This window comes from Podarcis bocagei, assembly GCF_964188305.1.
Source record: "Podarcis bocagei genome assembly, chromosome: 12".
NCBI classification, from domain to species: Eukaryota; Metazoa; Chordata; class Lepidosauria; order Squamata; family Lacertidae; genus Podarcis; species Podarcis bocagei.
In genome coordinates, this window is record NC_138137.1 from 59,034,256 (window position 1) to 59,055,456 (window position 21,201).

Sequence of the window (21,201 nt, forward strand, 5' to 3'; positions counted from 1 at the left end):
TGAGGTTACAGGGAACCAGGCAGAGGGCCTTCTTGGTGGTGGCGCCCGCCCTGTGGAACGCCCTCCCACCAGATGTCAAGGAAATAAACAACTATCTGACTTTTAGAAGACATCTGAAGGCAGCCCTGTTTAGGGTGGTTTTTAATGCTTGATGTTTTATTGTATTTTTAATACTTTGTTGGAAAGATAATATTATCCCTGGAGAGAGAATTCCGCAAACTGGCAGCCACTACTGGAAAGGCCTGTTCTTGTCTTGCTGCTGCCCTCTGGACCCAAGTACAGTGGTACCTTGGGTTACATACGCTTCAGGTTATAGACTCCGCTAACCCAGAAATAGTACCATGGGTTAAGAACTTTGCTTCAGGATGAGAACAGAAATCTCGTGGCGGCAGAGGAGGTCCCATTAGCTAAAGTGGTACCTCAGGTTAAGAACAGTTTCAGGTTAAGAATGGACCTCTGGGACGAATTAAGTACTTAACCCGAGTACCACTGTACTGAAATGTTTATGCTAGTTTGTTGTGGAGTGATTTGGATTAATGCTTCTCCCCCAATCTTTCTCTTCTCAATCCCCCATCCCCAGATGTATCCCGGACCACCTCCACAACCTCCACGCCAAGTAGTGAGGCCCTGACACCGCTGCAGATGTCCCTGGCGGTGACGCCCGACTGCCAGACCGGCCTCCCCATGGACCCCACCCTCTGTGGCAAAGTCGTCCCGGCTTTCCTGTCGGCGAAGAAAGAGGACCGCCCGCAGCCCGAAGGAGCCAGCTGTGACACGGCCGTGGGCAATGCCGCGACCGGCCTGGTAGCCCTCAGCGAGTGCGGGCAGGTCGTGATGGAGCAGGCCCCGAAAGCCGCCAAGGTGGCGCCCAAAGGTCAGGGGGAACCTACGTCGGGCGTGGATATGCTGGACACCCGGATAGTGATGGGCGAGGAGACTCAATGCCTCAGTGAGGATGAGGAAGATGGGGAAGGGGCTGCCTCTGCGCCGCTCACACGGGGCACCTTGGAGGCCAGCTCTGAGGAGGAGGAAACGAGCGACGTGGAGGATCAGGACATGGTTGACCTCCAGGCGAGGCCTCCCCACCAGACCCCAAAAGACTTGGCCAGCCGGCAAGCAGGCATGACCCTCCCCGGCCTCCGGAATCTGCAGGAGGCCGAGAGGGCAGCCATGACACCTCCACTCTCTCAGGGCGAACATTCGGCAGACCTGCCTTCTCCGCCTCCTGCGCTCACCAAAGACCTCTCCTTGGAGCCTGCTGAGGCCCAGCCCCTGCCTGGCAAGCACACCTGTGGCCTGGACCCAGAACTATACTTCACGGCGCCCTCGACCCCCATCAAGACTGTGTTTTCCCACCTCAGGCATCAGCCCTTCTCCAAAGAGAGCCTCAGCGAGGAACAGAACGACACGGACAACGAAGGCCTTTGCTCCCCACCCACCTCGCCCTCGGGGTCCTATATCACGGCTGAGGGAGGCAGCTGGGCATCTTCGGGCACCGGCAGCACTTCCCCGTCTTGCTCCCCCAACCTGATTGCAGAGTCGGAAGCCATGGAGGCCCCGTCGGCAGACGGCGATGAGTTTCTCTTGGAGTATGCAGACAGCTGCCCTAGGCTCCCACGGGGACCCAGCCTGTCTCCCGACTTGGAGGGGGAGTTTGCTTTCCAGACCCTCTCCTCCAGCACTTTAGTCCACTCGTCGTTCCCCGAGGACGACGACGATGGGCAGACGACCCCGGAGGAAGATGGCGGCGATTGGGGCGCCGAAGTCGCTCCCTTGAGGCCGGGCCCTCAGAGGTTTGAGCAAGCGGCTCCATCTTGGCCCGAGAGCAGAGAGGACTCTGGAGACGAAGTGGATCTCAGCCGCGAGCTTTCCAAGGCAGAGGCCCTGCCGGCCTACGAAACGGGAGCCGGAGACTCTGCCGAGTTTTCAGGATCGAAACCCTGCCTCTTGCCCGGTTCACTCGCTGCCTTCCGTTCTGGGACGGACACCTCCGAGGCTGATGCGCTCGGCCGGCCGCAGGCCGAGACAGCGGCTTCCGCCCCAGACGACGGCGTGGACGGCGCCGACAGTGACCAGATGATTTCTGCTTTGCTCTTGCCTTTCCGTGGGAGCCTCATATTCGAGGCGGAGTCCATGGAGATCACGCTGTTCCCCCAAGGGGAGTCAGTGGGGAACGACGCCCTGTATGGTGTCGAGGATGACGACAGCACTTCGGCCTCCTTCCTGCACTCTCTCTCGGAAACCTCCATCAACGAAGGCGTGGACGAGTCCTTTGCTTACCAGGACGACACCTCCCAGTCATCAGACTCGGCCTCCTACAACGGGGAGGACGACGAACAGCTCTACAGCGTCGAGCAGTACGCCGTGGTCGCGGAAGCTGCGGTCGCCCCTGCTCAGGAAGCGGCCGAGCCTCTAAAGGAAGACACAGTGCCCGCGCTGTCCCGATCGGGCAGCGAGAGCGAGATGGAGACCTCGTCCGATGCTTACAACACAGATGAGGAAGAGACGGCTTCTGCCGGGGACAATGGGCACCCGAGGGCCGAAAAGGAGGAGCGGGAGGAGAGAGGCTCCTCCCTGGAGAAGGCTGAAGATGAAGAGATACCCCAGGAGGACCAAATCAAAGCTTCGCTCCCCACTGAAAAAGAAGCGGCCTCCAGGTTGCAGCTTGTGCCTGAAGCTCCCGGCGATTCCTCCAAATGTTCTGGAAGCAGCAGCAGTTCCCCTACTGGTCAAGGATGGGGGTCTCCTATGGAGCAGGGCCCCACAGCTCTTTTCGGAGGCGTAGGTCGCGGAACTGGATGTGAAGAGGGAGAAGAGCCTTCAAGGGAAAGGGGCGCCCCCTGCGACTCCCCAGAGCACCAGTCGCTCTCAGACGGGCAAGAGGCTGCTGAGGAAAACGTCCCTGACCCCGGAGAATGCCTCATCGCTTGCTTTGATACGGATGAGGAAGGAGACGCTTTGCCGCCTCTGGACAACTCCTTGGAGGGGCCTCGGCCTGTGGGACAAACGGCTGCAGAGTGGGTCGACCAGGTGTATGCGGGCCCTGCCATACCCCTGGGATGGACCCCGAAGTCGTATCCTGTGGCGTTTGCAGAGCTGGCGACTCCAGACGTCAATGACTCGTCTTCCTTTGACATCAGTGCCAGGCTGAAGGAGTCGGAGGAGCGGCTTCTGGAGCTCCTTGACCAAGATGGCGCCTCTGGGGGAGGCTTGACTGAAGCAGAGAGGCCTAACGGAGGAGTGTTCAACGTGGAGCCAGAGAAGGAGGAGCCTCCATTCGTGTCCCTCCTTGGCTCCTGTGAGGCAGCCATCTTGGACCAACCTGAAGCGACTCGAGCCGACAACGAGCCGACAGCGGAGTGCCTTATTGCCTGCTTTGAATCGGAGGACGAGCTTGAGGAGGCCTCGTCCCTCGACCAGATGAACAACAACGAGGACCACGTGGTGGCCATCTTTTCTGAGGCGAAACCTGATTCTCGGCCCCTGCTGGGACCAAACGGCACACAGCAGAACACCGCCGTCGTGGACAGTGAGATCACCTTGTTGGCTGCAGACACACCTCTGCCCCCCACAGATGTTGAAGAGCGTGCTGAAGTCTGTAGGGTGCCAAGAGACTCATCTGGGCTGGAGATGGAGGCCTCCACAGGGCCTCTTGCCAGTGTGGTTATAGGAGACGGTGCAGCCCATCTCAAGCTGTGCTTGGAGACTGGCGAGGCCAAAGACCTGAGCGTGAGGGAGCCTCAGCCCGGTGAGAGCCGCCACGAGCCCAGGCTGGTAGAAACAGGCAGCTATCTTGAGGAAGCTGGAGAGAACGCCAAGGGCAAAGATCAGCTAGGGGAAGAGGCTTCAGTTGTAGAGGAAGCCACTGGGGCAATGGAGGGGCAAGCGCTATCGGATGAAGTTGATGCTGGCCAGGACTGGGAAAGTCCGTCCGAGGGAGAAGAGGATGCTATTTCTGAACTTGAAAGTGACGAAAACAGCAGAGCAGACTCTGTCGCTGAGATCCCGCCAGGAGAAGGTGCAGTTTGGCCGGGAGACGGGCTTCAAGCCCAGCGCTTAACCACGCTTCCTGTGGGACTGTGTGGATCAGAAGCCGTCTCATTCCAGGATCCTGGTGCTCAGCCTAGCCTGAGAGACAGCAACATGAATTTGGTTCAGATTCAGAGTAAGGGGACAGCTCCTGCTCCCGCCAGCAGCGAGACCACAGATGGTCCAGCGTTGGTGGGAAGCTCGGACAAGAAGCCAGGACAGAAAGATGAGAACAAGCTCGTGGTTCCTGCAGCCTTTGAGCAGGTTGTTCGCCAGGCAGGCCTTCCTGAGCCAGCGGGTCGTAAAGAAGGCACTGAATGGCCGCAGCTTGGTGGGGTACAGATTCTGGAGCCCCAGGCAGCAACCAAAGACACCAAGCTGGCTGTCCAACGGGGGCCTGAGGCTCAGAGGAACAGGGGATGTATGGAGGCGGCTGCATCTCTGCCTCCTTTGAATGATCAGCATCCTTTGGACGTCAAAGCTCAGGTGGAAAAAACTGCCCCAGGAACTTCTAAGGCAGGAGATGCAGTTGCAACGCCTTCCACTGGCAGGGTTGAGGGTCTACCCAGGCAACCCTTGCAGGTGCCAAAGAAGACCTTTGCTCAAGCTCTGCTTCAGGGTCTCCAACCACCTGCTTTGGGCGCTGAATCTTCTGTGCAGGAAAAGGATCTGGATTCCAGTCTCTCTTCCCCGGAGTTGGCAGAGGTCTCCATGCCCAACTCGCAGACGGACAGCAGCTTCTTCACGGCAGCTGAGGACATCTCTGGTGGGACCCTTGTGCTGACTTCATCCCCTGGCTCTGAGAGGGAAGGGCACAGCACCCCTGAGCAGGCATGGGGCAGCCCGGCCGAGGATGTGGAGAAGAGCCCTTCTCCTCTTCCACAAGAACAGCCGGCAGCCGTTTCTGAGCTGGAACACCGAGTGGTCGAGACTGAAGATGCTAAGGTTGAACCCTTGGCTGAGCTGTCGAAGATCCCACCAGCAGAGGGACCTTCCCAGCGGAGCATGGCGTTGTGTCTGCATTCCTCTGCTCTTAACCAGCCGCCTTCTCCAGCCAACGCCCGGCCAAGGGATGCGTCACCCGTGCTTTGCAAAAGCCAGCACCTCTTCTTTGCTTCTGAAGAGGAGATCTATTTGTCGGAGCCTGAAGATGCCCAGCACATCCTTTCCAGTGGAAATGCAGAAACGGAAAGCGCTGGTGCTGCAGAATCGCCGGGGACCAGGAGGACTGGCGCAGCCCCGGATGATTCTGAAGCCGTTGCTGCAGCGACGCCATCTCCAGCCCCCAGCCAACCGGAGCTTCCTGGTGCCTTGTGGCAGAACGCCTCGTTGGTTGCAGAACCTCCAGAGGTCACTGCAGACCAGCAGCAGATCACCGACATGTTGCGAGGCTCCTTCGGCAACCTCAGGGAGCCGGGCTTGGGTGCTGCCCGCCTGGTGAGCAGTCTGCTGGTGGCTGAAGCACAAAGCCTTCTCGGCAGCCTTAAGGAAGACGTCTTGGAGTTCTCCTCCGAAGGCGTCATGCCAGACTTGTCGGAATCGAAGGATTCCAAAGATGAGTTGGAGCCTCAAACCACTTGCAGCCAAGACCAAGTCGCCGGGCAACCTTGCGAGGAGCTGGAGATGGACAGGGTAGCAGTTCCACCACATGTGGAGGTTGTTCCCCTTCGTTCAGAGGCAGTGGAGATGGCGGCTGGGCCGCTGCTGAGTTCTGGGTTGGAAGGAGTGGACCAGGCTGCCGAGGAGGTCGTCTTCACGCCCGGTGAAGCCGAAGGGAAGACGTCTGAGAGCGTCGACAGATCTCCACCTCGGAGCTTGCAGGCCAAGCCGACGATCCAGAGTCCAGAAGCCGGTGGGTCAACTGAAGAGATTTTAGAAGAGACGAGACTAGAGGGTGCCACAGCAGAGGAGGTTGGCCACCAAAGAGAGGAAGAAGGACCAGTTCCTTCAAGTGCTTTCGCTGGAAGCACGAAACTCATGGTCCCGGAAGCTGGTTTGCCGAGTGTGGAGACCACCTCTCCTCTATCGCAGGCCCTGCCAGCCTCTGAAGGACCAGCTCAAGAGTCCTTGGCTGTTTCTTTGCAGGCAGAGCAGCCCCCATCGCTTACCTGTGAGGAGGAACCTCCTCTGTCTCCTCCTCCATCTCCACCTTCTGAATCTGAAGAAGTGCCTCCTGTTTCTCCCTCGCCTCCCTCCGACGGCCACTTCCACAGCCCCTCGGCTGCTTCGTGGCTTCCTGCTTCGACAACCAGGCCTGACGAGGAACGAGCTCCTTCCAGAAAGGACCTGATCCTCCTCCGGGACTCGAGGAAGCCTCCTGCGGAAGGTGAGCTTTCATTTCCCCGTCTCTCCCATCCAGATAACAGGAGGATGAGGGTTGATTTTATTTATTTCTTTTTATTATTATTATTAATTTAAAATAAATACACTTATGAGAAAACAGACGTACATACAAGTAAGCCAACATACACTCAAACAAACAAATAACAGGAAAATCAAACAAACCACCACACTATAAGATACAGGAATATTAATATAATTATCATAATATATACTCCTGATACTGAACACAATAATAAAACTTATAGAGAAGAAATTAAAAACTGACATTATTGTTGTTGTTGTTGTTATTATTATTATTATTATTATTATTATTATTATTATTATTATTAATGCCCAACGTGCTGCAATATTTGGGCTCCAAATCTGCTTTCCCCAACCTGGTGCCCCCCCCAGATGTTCTGGACTATGACTTCCATCAGCAACGCTGGCTGGAGTTGTCAGGCAAAACATTTGTTTTGGTGCCAGGTTTTGTTGCCAGGCTGGGTGAAGCTGTTTGGAGTTCCTGGCTTCCAACTGCAAAGGAAAGGTAAAAGGTAAAGGGACCCCCAACCATTAGGTCCAGTCGTGACCGACTCTGGGGTTGTGGTGCTCATCTCGCTTTACTGGCCGAGGGAGCCAGCGTACAGCTTCCGGGTCATGTGGCCAGCATGACTAAGCTGCTTCTGGTGAACCAGAGCAGCGCACAGAAATGCTATTTACCTTCCCGCTGGAGCGGTACCTATTTATCTACTTGCACTTTGATGTGCTTTCGAACTGCTAGGTTGGCAGGAGCAGTGACCGAGCAAGGGGAGTTCACCCCATCGCGGGGATTTGAACCGCCGACCTTCCGATCGGCAAGTCCTAGGCTCTGTGGTTTAACCCACAGCGCCACCCGCGTCCCTGCAAAGGAAAGGACACCCCCCCATAAAACCCTGCCCTAACCTACTTCTCTCTGCAGCCGTGGGGAGCGCCAGGCCTGCCAAGCCCTGCCGAGAGGACCAGCTTCCCATCAACAAAGATTCCAGGGGCCGGAACCGGTTGCCTGGCAACAAGGACGCCCGAGAAAAGGACTCCGTCTCTGCAGGGGAGAAGCGTGGGGATCGGGGGCCGGCGCCACTGGAGTCGAGCTCCTCCAGCGATCGGGAGCTGCTGTACCGCTGCCCGGAGATCGAGAGCCTGAGGGAAGCGACTGGCATGATGCTCCTGGAGGAGAAGAAGGCCTTGACGGGGAAAAGGACCCACGAGGCCAACCACAAAGGTGAGAAACCCCAGTTGGCCTTCCAGGGTTTGGTCCCGAAGTGCCTGGTTGCGCCAGCTTGTGGGCGGAGGTGGCGGCAAACTCTCCATCTCTGGCTGCAGAGAATATAATCAATCTGATTTCGATGCTGCCCATCTGGTGATGTCCATGTGTAGAGTCATCTCTTGTGTTGTTGGAAAAGCGTGTTTGTGATGACAACTTTGTTCTCTTGACAGAACTCTATTATTTCCAATTATAGTCCATCTTAATCACTTTTCTTAACATTCTAAATCCCATTTATTCAATTATAACTTAATTTAATCCTAGGCCTACTTGTTTTCTTTCAAGGATTTCTAATTTTTTATGTTACGATATTTATTCAAATACTCCTTAAATTTCCTCCAGTCCTCTTGGAACTCCTCTTCTTTCTGGTCATGGATTCACCCCACCTGCTATTGAGCCTCTGGTACAGCTGCCTTCGCCAGGTCCTCCCTCAGCCCCTTGCCCAGCAATGGTGCTTCTGGGTGGAGAGGAGATGAGTTCTCACTGGTCTCCAGGTGAAAATGGCAAATGCCGTGCAGGCAATGTTAGAAATTTGTATCCAAACAAACCCCTGTGTTGCAAAGAGAACATCAACAACGTCTAAGCAACACGATGACCATATACATACGTAGTAGACAATCATGGGACACGGGTCATCATGGGATGCAGGTGGCGCTATGGGTTAAACCACAGAGCCTAGGACTTGTCGATCAGAAGGTTGGCGGTTCGAATCCCCATGATGGCGTGAGCTCTCGTTGCTCGGTCCCTGCTGTTGCCAACCTAGCAGTTCAAAATCACACCAGTGCAAGTAGATAAATAGGTACTGCTCCAGCAGGAAGGTAAACGGCGTTTCCGTGCGCTGCTCTGGTTCGCCAGAAGCAGCTTAGTCCTGCTGGCCACATGACCCAGAAGCTGTACGCCGGCTCCCTTGGCCAGTAAAGCGAGATGAGCGCCGCAACCCCAGAGTCGGTCACGACTGGACCTAATGGTCAGGGGTCCCTTTACCCTTTACCTAGACAATCTTTATAGAATTCCTTCACACCATAAAAAGCTAAAAATGAAATCTTTAGTCTCAAAGTCTCTGAAAATCTTTAAATGCCAAACTTTGTACGGTGGAAGACAAGCTGTGAATCTTTGTGTATTCAGCAAATACGATGTCTGACACTGAACAGTGATTCCGGATACTGACTACTGTTTCGTAGAATTCTTCGTCAGCGTAGTGGGAGGATATAGAATGCTTCATAAACCCATCTTATTTCGAATGAATGTATGTAAATGAAAATATCAAATGCTGTGGAACAGTGCTCATGGAATAATGTTAGAAATTAGCCAGGCGCCAGGCGCGTTTTGCTACTGGCGTGGAGATCTCTGGGTGCCCAGCTGATTCCTCCAGCTTTCTTAAGCAGGTCAGCAGAAGAGCTCATTTATTGCTTTTATCTCCCACCTTTATAGCCAAGGAGTCCATGGTTCACCCCCATCTCATCTAATAATAATAATAATAATAATAATAATAATAATAATAATAATAATAATAATAATAATAATTTTATTATTTATACCCCACCCACCTGGCTGGGCTTCCCCAGCCACTCTGGGCGGCTTCCAAAAATATTAAAATAATGTAATACATCAAACATTAAAAGCTTTCCTAAACAGGGCCACCTTCAGATGTCTTCTAAAAGTCTGGTAGTTATTCTTTTCTTTGACATCTGGTGGGAGGGTGTTCCACAGGTGGGGGCCACCACTGAGAAGGCCCTCTGCTTGGTTCCCTGTAACTTGGCTTCTCGCAAGGAGGGAACCGCCAGAAGGCCCTCGGAGCTGGACCTCAGTGTCTGGGCTGAACCATGAGGGTGGAGACGCTCCTTCAGGTATACTGGATCGAGGTCGTTTAGGGCTTTCAAGGTCAGCACCAACACTTTGAATTGTGCTCAGAAACGTACTGGGAGCCAATGTAGGTCTTTCAAGACCGGTGTTATGTGCTCCCGGCGGCCGCTCCCAGTCACCAGTCTACCTGCCACATTCTGGATTAATTGCAGCTTCCAGGTCACCTTCAAACGTAGCCCCACATAGAGTGCATTGCAGTAGTCAAAGCAAGAGATAACCAGAGCATGCACCACTCTGGCAAGACAGTCTGCAGGCAGACAGGGTCTCATCCAGCGTACCAGATGGAGCTGGTAAACAGCTGCCCTGGACACAGAATTGACCTGCACCTCCATGGACAGCTGTGAGTCCAAAATGACTCCCAGGCTTCACACCTGGTCCTTCAGGGGCACAGTGACCCCATTCAGGACAAGGGAGTCCTCCACATCCACCCACACCTGTCCCCCCAAAACAGTACTTCTGTCTTGTCAGGATTCAACCTCAATCTGACAGCTCCTGCCCACCTAGCAGTTCGAAAGCACCCCTAAGTGCAAGTAGATAAATAGGGACCGCTTTATAGCGGGAAGGTAAACGGCGTTTCCGTGTGCTGTGCTGGTGTTGGCTCGCCAGAGCAGCTTCGTCACGCTGGCCACGTGACCCGGAAGTGTCTGTGGACGAGACTTCCGGGTTAGCGCCAACGGCAAATGGCGGATTCTCTCCGAGCTCCGGAGAGAATCGGCTCCGTGGGAGACGGGTCCCGTCGCAACGGCGACGCGGGGACCCTTAAAAACCACAGGCGCTGAAGCCTGTGGACGTGGTGGCTCAGTGGGCACCATTTGCGCGCCCCAACCCGCGAAGAAGCCTTTTTAAAGGCTTTGGAGTGGGGGAAGGTCAGCGGCGCGGTGCTGGAGCAGATCGCTACTTCTACGGAGTAAAGCCGCAAGCCATAGCCGGAGAGTGCTGACTTTTTTCCTTGAATTTGGGACTGTGAAACAAAAACCCATGAGTAATAAGAAATTCGGACTTTAAATTATCTTCAATTTCTTGAAATTTGGTACGACCGGGGGAGGTGTCAAAAGGAAGTCCCCCCCCCATACATGTAGATAATCTGAAGCAAGAATTAAACACTAAGGTCGAGAGGACTCTTCGTTTCTTTGTGAGACTAATGTTATTAATTCCACGATTTTGAAAGAATCAAGAACAGCCCTTCTTTTTTAAAGAAAAAGAAGAGAAACTGACTGGTAATCCCCCCCCCTGAAACCCGGGAGGGACTCGTGAAAGAGCTGGCTTTGGAGACATAAGAATTTGACAGCTGTCAAACGAGCTGTCAAATAAGGAAAAGTTGCTTATTGATATTTTTGGCTGGTTATTTGTATCGAGTTTGGCTCTGGGTTACTGGAAATAGAGAAGAAACAAAATTAAATAAAGTAACCTGACCGTTGGAGGAAAATACAAAGTAACTAAATCCCTCTAGAGGGGAATTAGAGGCATTACAATGGCAGCAGATGGAAAAATACACGCAGAGCTTGAGAGAATGTTGTTCCTTGTGGGAAATTTACAAGATCAACAAAAAGCTTTTGCAACAGATGTTATGGCCTTGAGCCTTAAAGCTGATAAACTTGCTGACCATACAAAAGAACTGATTCAAAACACTCGGGCAGTCGAACAAGAAGATAATGTTACCGTTCCAGAGGAGGCAGAAGGAGGTGTTGGAAAATTGATGGAGAAAGAGAATAACCAGAAGTCTTTAAAAATGTATTATAAGGAAAATAGGTATTGGATGACAGAAATCTGGTTGGCAATTGAGAAGGAGGATCGCAGAGATTTTTTTATGGGAAGTTGGGAAGACCTTGGGATTATAAATTTGTACAAGGCGAAAGATGGTGCCTTTGGACTACTCGGGACTTTTGGATTTAAAAGGAATATGAAACATCACCTGGGCTCCGCTTTCGAGTTTGGAGGTTTGGCTGGAAGAAATGCAGATCCTATTGAGATAGAGATTCTCCGAGACATGAAGTTCAAGACAAAGGACTGTCAACAAAACCGGCCGAGAGGGTCCGAGAGAGAATTAAGGGCCTCGGATGTGAGGAATCCGGGCTAAGAACTGATAGGGCAATGGACATTTTTTGGGGACCAAACCGGGAATGGGGGGAGGAAAGTTGGGATTGTAAAGGGGGTATAATTAGAATTTAATGTTTTTGTTATTTGGTATTTTTATGAAAGTTGGGAAAGTGTGGGAAGGGATCTTGGGTCGACCTTAGAAAAGGATGTATTGATGGGTGTTTAAACTAATTATATAGGTAAAATACATAAGGTTAAAAACTAAGTATATATATTCTTGAAAGTTAAGCATATAAGCTAATTTAATAAGAACTTGCTGAACTAAATATTGGAATTGGGATACAAGAATGGGAGGGGGGGGAAGTCCGTAAATGGGGCCTCCTGCTGCCGCCGCACCGCCAGAGCACGATTTCTGTTCTCATCCTGAAGCAAAGTTCTTAACCTGAATCACTATTTCTGGGTTAGTGGAGTCTGTAACCTGAAGTGTATGTAACCTGAGGTACCACTGTATGTATGTATGTATGTATGTATGTATGTATGTATGTATGTATATAAATATGTATATAAATATAGATAGATAGATAGATAGATAGATAGATAGATAGATAGATGTCTCCAGGCTCACAGAGGCACACATCTTGGTGCAAAGGAAACACAGTTTTATAAATGGTCTCTTATCTGGGACACGGAAAGGCTCGTTTCACTCCCTGCTTCCTCTCTCTATCTTCTAGGGTCGTCGAATGACTCAGAAAGCAACGAAGGGTCCTTACCTGAGTTGGAAGAAGCAGAGGTTTCAGAACCAAGGACAACTCAGACGCAGGTGATTTGTTTGAGGCGAAGACGGCTAGATTTGTCCGAAGCTGAGATTGCAGGCTCCTGAAAAACCTCTGGCTTCAGGGAGTTGTGGGGGGCAGATATCATAGAATCATAGAATCATAGAATCATAGAGTTGGAAGAGACCACAAGGGCCATCGAGTCCAACCCCCTGCCAAGCAGGAAACACCATCAGAGCACTCCTGACATATGGTTGTCAAGCCTCTGCTTAAAGACCTCCAAAGTAGGAGACTCCACCACACTCCTTGGCAGCAAATTCCACTGTCGAACAGCTCTTACTGTCAGGAAGTTCTTCCTAATGTTTAGGTGGAATCTTCTTTCTTGTAGTTTGGATCCATTGCTCCGTGTCCGCTTCTCTGGAGCAGCAGAAAACAACCTTTCTCCCTCCTCTATGTGACATCCTTTTATATATTTGAACATGGCTATCATATCACCCCTTAACCTCCTCTTCTCCAGGCTAAACATGCCCAGCTCCCTTAGCCGTTCCTCATAAGGCATCGTTTCCAGGCCTTTGACCATTTTGGTTGCCCTCCTCTGGACACGTTCCAGTTTGTCAGTGTCCTTCTTGAATTGTGGTGCCCAGAACTGGACACAGTACTCCAGGTGTGGTCTGACCAGAGCAGAATACAGTGGCACTATTACTTCCCTTGATCTAGATGCTATACTCCTATTGATGCAGCCCAGGATTGCATTGGCTTTTTTAGCTGCCGCGTCACACTGTTGGCTCATGTCAAGTTTGTGGTCAACCAAGACTCCTAGATCCTTTTCACATGTACTGCTCTCAAGCCAGGTGTCACCCATCTTGTATTTGTGCCTCTCATTTTTTTTGCCCAAGTGCAATACTTTACATTTCTCCCTGTTAAAATTCATTTTGTTTGTTTTTGCCCAGTTCTCTAATCTGTCAAGGTCGTTTTGAAGTGTGATCCTGTCCTCTGGGGTGTTAGCCACCCCTCCCAGTTTGGTGTCATCTGCAAATTTGATCAGGATGCCCTTGAGTCCATCATCCAAGTCGTTGATAAAGATGTTAAATAAGACCGGGCCCAAGACAGAACCCTGTGGCACCCCACTAGTCACTCTTCTCCAGGATGAAGAGGAACCATTGATGAGCACCCTTTGGGTTCGGTCAGTCAGCCAGTTACAAATCCACTGAGTGGTAGCAGAGTCAAGACCGCATTTTACCAGCTTCTTTACCAGAATATCATGGGGCACCTTGTCAAATGCCTTGCTGAAATCAAGATAGGCTATATCCACTGAGTTCCCTTCATCTACCAGGCTTGTAATTCTGTCAAAAAATGAGATCAGGTTAGTCTGACATGACTTATTTTTCAGAAATCCATGCTGACTATCGGTGATCACAGCATTCCTTTCTAGGTGCTCACAGACTGTTTGCTTAATGATCTGCTCCAGAATCTTCCCTGCTATTGATGTCAGACTGACTGGGCGGTAATTATTTGGGTCCTCTCTTTTCCCCTTTTTGAAAATAGGGACAACATTTGCCCTCCTCCAGTCTGCCGGGACTTCGCCTGTTCTCCAGGATTTCTCGAAGATGACTGCCAGTGGTTCTGAGATCACATCTGCCAGTTCTTTTAATACTCTTGGATGCAGTTCATCTGGCCCTGGAGACTTGAATACATCTAAACTAGCCAAATATTCTTGTACTGTCTCCTTAGTTATTCTGGGCTGTGTTTCCTTTGCTGAATCATTTGCTCCAAATTCTTCAGGTCGGGCATTGTTTTCTTTATCGGAGAAGACTGAGGCAAAGAAGGCATTGAGGAGTTCAGCCCTTTCTGTGTCCCCTGTTTGCATTTCACCATCTTCTCCTCTGAGTGACCCCACTGTTTCTTTGTTCTTCCTTTTGCTACGAACATACCCATAAAAGCCTTTTTTGTTGCTTTTAACCTCTCTAGCAAGCCTGAGTTCATTCTGTGCTTTAGCTTTTCTGACTTTGTGTCTACACGTTCTGGCTATTTGTTTGAATTCCTCTTTGGTGGTTTCCCCCCTTTTCCATTTTTTGTACACATCCTTTTTTAATCTTAATTCAGTTAAAAGTTCTTTAGATAGCCACCCTGGCTTCTTTAGGCACCTTCCATGTTTCCGTCTCATTGGTATTGCCTGACGTTGTGCTTTTACTATCTCCCTCTTAACAAACTCCCAGCCATCATGAACTCCCTTTCCTTTTAGTATTGCTGTCCATGGGATCTCACCCAGCACTTCCCTAAGTTTTATGAAGTCGGCTTTCTTAAAGTCAAGAAATTGAGTCCTAGTATGCTTGGCTGCTCCTTTCCGCTGTATAGTAAACTTCAGAAGAGCATGATCACTCGCGCCTAATGATCCTTCCACTTCTACCCCACTAACCAGGTCATCAACATTGGTTAGGACCAGATCTAAAATGGCTGTTCCTCTTGTTGCTTCTCCCACTTTCTGGACAATGAAGTTGTCTGCAAGGCCAGTGAGGAATCTGTTTGACCTTATGCTCTTGGCTGAGTTTGACGTCCAACAAATATCCGGGTAATTGAAGTCCCCCATTACTACTATCTCCCTTCCTTTTGCATGCTTGGCCATCTGTTCCAGGAAGGCATCATCTATGTCCTCCGTTTGGCTTGGGGATCTATAGTAAACTCCCACAATGAGGTCTCTGTTATTCTTCTCTCCCTTAATTTTGACCCAAATGCTCTCACATTGGCTTAGAGGTTCTAAATCTTGGATCTCTTCACAGGTATACACATCCCTGACATATAACGCCACTCCTCCTCCTTTCTTGTCTGGTCTGTTTCTCTGAAATAGATTGTATCCCCCCATTATTACATTCCAATCGTGGGACTTATCCCACCAGGTTTCAGTGATGCCTATTATGTCATATTTAGTTTGCTGTACCAAGAGCTCAAGCTCATCTTGTTTATTTCCCATGCTTTGCGCATTAGTGTACAGACATTGAAGTCCATTAATCATTCCCCCGTGTCTCTTATTTAAGGATTTTTTCCTCCCACCACTAGGTCCGCGTGCTGTTTGCTCCATTTGGTCTATGACATTTGGATGATCATCTTCATTAATTGATAGACTCCTACCTTCAGGAGCACTGTCTCCCTCCCCCACATTAGTCAGTTTAAAGCCCTCCTGATGAGGTTTCTGAGATTTTTGGCAAAAACATTCCTCCCAACCGTTGTGAGGTGCAGCCCATCACTTGCCAGAAGTCCATCTTCAAGAAACTGCAGTCCGTGATCTAAGAATCCAAACCGTTCCTGTTTACACCATTTGCGAAGCCAGCTGTTCACTTCCACTATTTTCCCCTCTCTCCCTGGGCCACGTCGTTCAACTGGGAGGACAGACGAGATGACAATTTGTGCATTTAGTTGCTTCAATTTCCTGCCGAGAGCCTCGTAGTCTCTTTTGATCTTCTGGAGGCTATTGCTTGCAGTGTCATTGGTTCCCACATGAACCAAGAGGAAGGGGTATTTGTCAGTGGGTTTTATGATTCCTTGCAGTCGTTCAGTTACATCTTGGATCTTAGCCCCGGGGAGACAGCACACTTCCCGAGACATCTTGTCAGGCCCACAGATCACTGCTTCTGTTCCCCTCAGTAGGGAATCCCCTATCACCACTACACGCCTCCTCTTGGGTTTGGTCGGGGTTCTTCCGTGAGCTGTCCGTTCCAAGGTCGCCTGCACATTCCCTGAGGACTGACTTTGCTGCTCGTCTTCATATACCTGATCGACTGTAATGAGGGAGAGATCCTCAAATGGAGTCTGCTCTTCGTCTTCCATGCTAGGGGAGAGGACCTCAAAGCGATTGTGTATTTCTAAACAATCAGAGTGAACCCTGGGCCTCCTACTTCTTTGAGTCACGTTTCTCCATATATCTGGCTCCTGTGTTGATGATATCTTAATCCAGGGGTCAGCAAACCTTTTCACCCGGTCCACCGTCCCTCAGACCTTGTGGGGGGCCAGACTATATTTTTGGGGGAAAATAATGAACAAATTCCTTTTTTCCCCTCATTAATATTTTATTAAGTTTTATCAATAGAAAAGTTCAGAAAAATACAAAAACAGAAAAATACAAAATTACAAAATACAAAAATACAAACATTAAACACAAAAAAGAAGAGGAAAAAAACACATATAAAAGAAAACAAAACTCCCTCTTTCTTGATTTCTCATCTTTAGTTAACTTATTTTCCTGACTTCCTCACGCCTCCCTTTTTTGTATCCCTTTTAAGAATTGGTTCAGCAAATTCATATCCTATTAGTTTATCTATTATCAATCCCATCTTACATTTTACCTTGTTGCTAGAACCCCTTCAATTCATTTCAATGTCATCAGCATTCAAAAATTTTACAATATTTCTGTAAACAAGTTTTAAATTTCCTCCAATCTTCTTCCACCCACTCTTCTCCCTGGTGTCGGATTCTGCCAGTCATTTCCGCCATTTCCATATAGTCTATTAGTTGCATCTGCCATTCTTCCAAGGTGGGTAAGTCTTGTGTCTTCCAATGCTTTGCAATGAGAATTCTTGCTGCTGCTGTAGCGTACATAAAGAAAGTTCTATCCTTCTTTAACACCAATTGGCCAACTATGCCCAGGAGAAAGGCCTCTGGTTTCTTCAGGAAAATAATGAACAAATTCCTATGCCCCACAAATAACCCAGAGATGCATGTTAAATAAAAGCACACATTCTACTCATGTGAAAACACCAGGCAGGATCCACAAATAACCCAGAGATGCATTTTAAATAAAAGGGCACATTCTACTCATGTAAAAACACGCTGATTCCCGGACCGTCCGTGGACTGGATTGAGAAGGCGATTGGGCCGCATCCGGCCCCCGGGCCTTAGGTTGCCTACCCCGTCTTAATCCTTCCCCCCTCAATGAGTGGGCTGAGCTTTCAGCAGATCACCTAGAGATCTCACCAGTAGATCTTTCCATATACCTTCTGGCTACCTCTGGGCTAAAGGATGTTTCTTGAACCTGTGTCAGCCTAGGGACTGTACGGCAGCGAGGGTCCTCTGAGCATGTGCAAACTACGCTGCAATGAGGAAGCAACTAGCGGCAGATCTGTTTTGTGAAAAGGGAATCGCCTAACGAGGGAGATCAGGAGATTTTTTTCTGGATACTTTTGAGGCTTGTAAAACTGGAGCGCTGGTGAATTGTAACGATGTGAACACATAAGGACAGGCTGATTAAGTTGTATTGGAGGAAATACGATTTAAAATGATGATTAATGATAATGGAAGATTAATGCCGTTTGATTAATTAGGAAAATGGGTAAATGTCTAAGCAAGGATTGAACATGCACAGTCGGAGGAAATAGGAAGTGGATGGGGAAGTATTAGAAATTAGGAAATAGTATTTTACTGTGTGCAGGAAAGAAGGGAGGGAAAAGAAATGTATTGAAAGGGAGGGTGGAAAGTCAGCTTTTAAATTAGTGTTAAATTTGAATTAATTTGTTTAAAATTTGGAAAACTAATGCAACTTAATTGGCAAAGTACACTGCAATGTGTTGGCTTAAAGCCAGCCGATGTAAACCACGTTTAGAACTGAAACCAGGTTTGCTGCTATGTAAACCACGTTTAGAACTGAAACCAGGTTTGCTGCTATGTAAACCACGTTTAGAACTGAAACCAGGTTTGCTGCTATGTAAACCACGTTTAGAACTGAAACCAGGTTTGCTGCTATGTAAACCACGTTTAGAACTGAAACCAGGTTTGCTGCTATGTAAACCACGTTTAGAACTGAAACCAGGTTTGCTGCTATGTAAACCACGTTTAGAACTGAAACCAGGTTTGCTGCTATGTAAACCACGTTTAGAACTGAAACCAGGTTTGCTGCTATGTAAACCACGTTTAGAACTGAAACCAGGTTTGCTGCTATGTAAACCACGTTTAGAACTGAAACCAGGTTTTCTGCTATGTAAACCATGTTTAGAACTGAAACCAGGTTTACTGCTATGTAAACCACGTTTAGAACTGAAACCAGGTTTGCTGCTATGTAAACCACGTTTAGAATTGTAGAGTTTGAAGGGACCCAAAGCATCATTTAGTCCAACTCCCTGCAGTGTAGGAGCCACAACTAAAGAATCTGTTTGGATGTTTTAACCGTCCCACTTGCATCTTCCAGGCACAACTAACGCACTCCTTGGGAACTGGCGAAGAATCCATTAGCAGAGCAAAACAGAGCAGGAGCGAGAAAAAAGCACGAAAGGTCAGTAGGGAATCGGGCAGGGAGGGTCTGGGGTGCAGGAAGAGTGGACAAGCAGAAATATTTCTCAACTCTATAATTCCCTGAATGGTCTGCTGAGGCATGTGGCATTCCGTGAGAGATAACTGGTGTCTACAGTACAGTCGATGGGATGCGGGTGGCGCTGTGGTCTAAGCCACTGAGCCTCTAGGGCTTGCTGATCGGAAGGTCAGCGGTTCGAATCCCCGCGACGGGGATTCGAACAAAACAACCCCTAGAACAGCAATTTCACATGAATTTTACTATCTAACTATACCATTGAGCCGTAAAATGAAAGCAGTAAACAATGTGCTGCAGTCACACAATCAATCCGTCAGTTGCTGAACTGGGTTCCACACAGTCACAAAAAGAAAACGGAAAAGAGCCGCAAAAACACAAAATAAATAGCAAAAACAGACAGACCTCAGTGTAACACTCAAAGCAGAGCACGTTCAGCTTCTGAAAAAAGTCTGTAAAGTCTGACTTTTAGAAGACATCTGAAGGCACATGGATCACGTTCGCAACCTGCGCATCTACTATATATATATATTAATTATTATTATTAATTCAACTTATACACTGCCCTATACCCGGAGGTCTCGGGCAGTTCACAACAAGACCACAACATATAAAACCAAACCAAACGCAATAACTCAATAACCCTCCCTCCAAAAGCCACATTCTAAAAGGGGGTTGGATGTCAATAAGATCAGCCGAAGGCCTGATTAAAAAGGAACATTTTTGCCTAGCCCCTGAAGGTGTATAAAGAAGGTGCCAGGCGAACTTCCCTAGGGAGAGCATTCCATAGACGGGGAGCCACTGCAGAGAAGGCCCTGTTCTCATGTTGCCACCCTCTGGACCTCTTGTGGATGAGACACACAAGGAAGGAGGGCCTCAGAAGATGATCTCAGGGTCCGGGTAGGCTCATGTGGAAAGAGGCAGTCCTTGAAGTATCGCGGTCTGAAAGTTTCTGAGCACTTTTCAAAGGCAGTCCCATGCACAGCCCATTATAGCGAGTCCTTGGGATGCAAACAGGGCCACCTGAACCCTGCAGGAGTTTTTTCTATCTGTCTCGAGCAAGCGCTAATTAGTTGAGGCAAGGTGCTTCCTGTGTTTGGAACATAGCTGTCACAGATTTGAAAATAAGGGACCAGCAGCCTTGAAAATAAGGGACCAGCAGCCAAAATAAGGGACCTGCAGCCTCCCCTGTTCCAGGCACTCCAGTCTTCCTGTCCTCCTGCAGTCTGATCAAACTCATGCTGGTAGCTTCGAGAACACTGTCCAACCAACTTTGTAACCAGAGGTTCAACTGAATAGAATCTGAATCACATGCACCACAAGGCCTATGCAGCCTCAACTTAAGATGGCTCACCAACCTGGCTTTGCATTGCAAAGTTTGCAGCAGCACGTGCAACAAAATGGCGTCCAGCATTCAAAAACCTCCTCAGCTTGCATTAACTAGCCACACACAAGGCATGCAAGCTCCACCCCCCAGTCGTTCTTAGGCTTCTTATTGGGTGAGCAACGCAGCCAAGCAACACAGTTGGAGCCTCCCTCCTCCCTGGCCGGCAGGGAGGGAGGGAGAGGAGCTGCTTCCTTGGAAATTTAAGGGACATCATTTAAGGGACATTTAAGGGACATCCATCAGTAAGGGACAGCAGCGGGACATGGCGCTGGAATGAGGGACTGTCCCTTCAAATAAGGGACACTTGACAGCTATGGTTTGGAATGGGTTAAGTCCAGAGCCTGCTGAGATTCTTCTTAACGAGCAGCCGAGAATCCCTATTAATTCCTTCCAAAGCCTCTAAGCAAACAGATTTCTTAATTTTATTTTTAAAGGGAACTTGACTCGGTCAGCGCTGCTCTGGACTCCCGACAACACTGGGTGGGTCAGAGAACCAGACATCTAATCTCTCTGCCTGGAGGCAAACTTCCAGGAAAATCTTGACCTCGCAACAATCCCCATGTGCGTGACCCCCTTTCTGAAGCGGGGCATACAGTGGCCAAGCCCCATGGCCTCCCTACGCCCTTCCTGGCCAACTTTGGAGAGCAAGGGGCTGTCAGAAGCAGGGATAATCCATGGAGGCGCAAGTCAATTCTGTGTCCAGGGCAGCTGTCTACCAGCTCCATCTGGTACATAGGCTGAGACCCTATCTGCCCACGGACTGTCTCACTAGAGTGGTGCATGCTCTAGTTATCTCCCACTTGGACTACTGCAATGCGCTCTATGTGGGGCTACCTTTGAAGATGACCTGGAAACTACAACTAATCCAGAATGCGGCAGCTAGACTGGTGACTGGGAGTGGCCGCCAAGACCATATAACACCCATTTTGAAATACCTACACTGGCTCCCAGTACGTTTCCAAGTGCAATTCAAAGTGTTGGTGCTGACCTTGAAAGCCCTAAATGGCCTCGGCCCAGTGTACCTGAAGGAGTGTCTCCACCTCCATCGTTCAGCCCAGATACTGAGGTTCATTGAGGGCCTTCTGGCGGTTCCCTCCCTGCGAGAAGTGAGGTTACAGGGCACCAGGCAGAGGGCCTTCTCAGTGGTGGCACCTGCCCTGTGGAACGCCCTCCCAGCAGATGTCAAAGAGAACAACAACTA

The 21,201-nt window shown here is 49.6% G+C and overlaps 1 protein-coding gene across 2 annotated transcripts in view; it reads left to right on the forward strand.

Moving 5' to 3' along the window:
• Positions 1-21,201, forward strand: part of LOC308569495 (uncharacterized protein) — a 67,580-nt gene that overhangs the window by 37,071 nt on the left and 9,308 nt on the right. For both annotated transcript variants that reach the window (XM_081163446.1, XM_081163447.1), the window contains exons 2-5: positions 581-6,355; positions 7,310-7,609; positions 12,283-12,371; positions 18,497-18,580. In XM_081163446.1, coding sequence (XP_081019572.1) covers positions 581-6,355; positions 7,310-7,609; positions 12,283-12,371; positions 18,497-18,580 — 6,248 coding nt within the window. The remainder of the gene's footprint in view (positions 1-580; positions 6,356-7,309; positions 7,610-12,282; positions 12,372-18,496; positions 18,581-21,201) is intronic.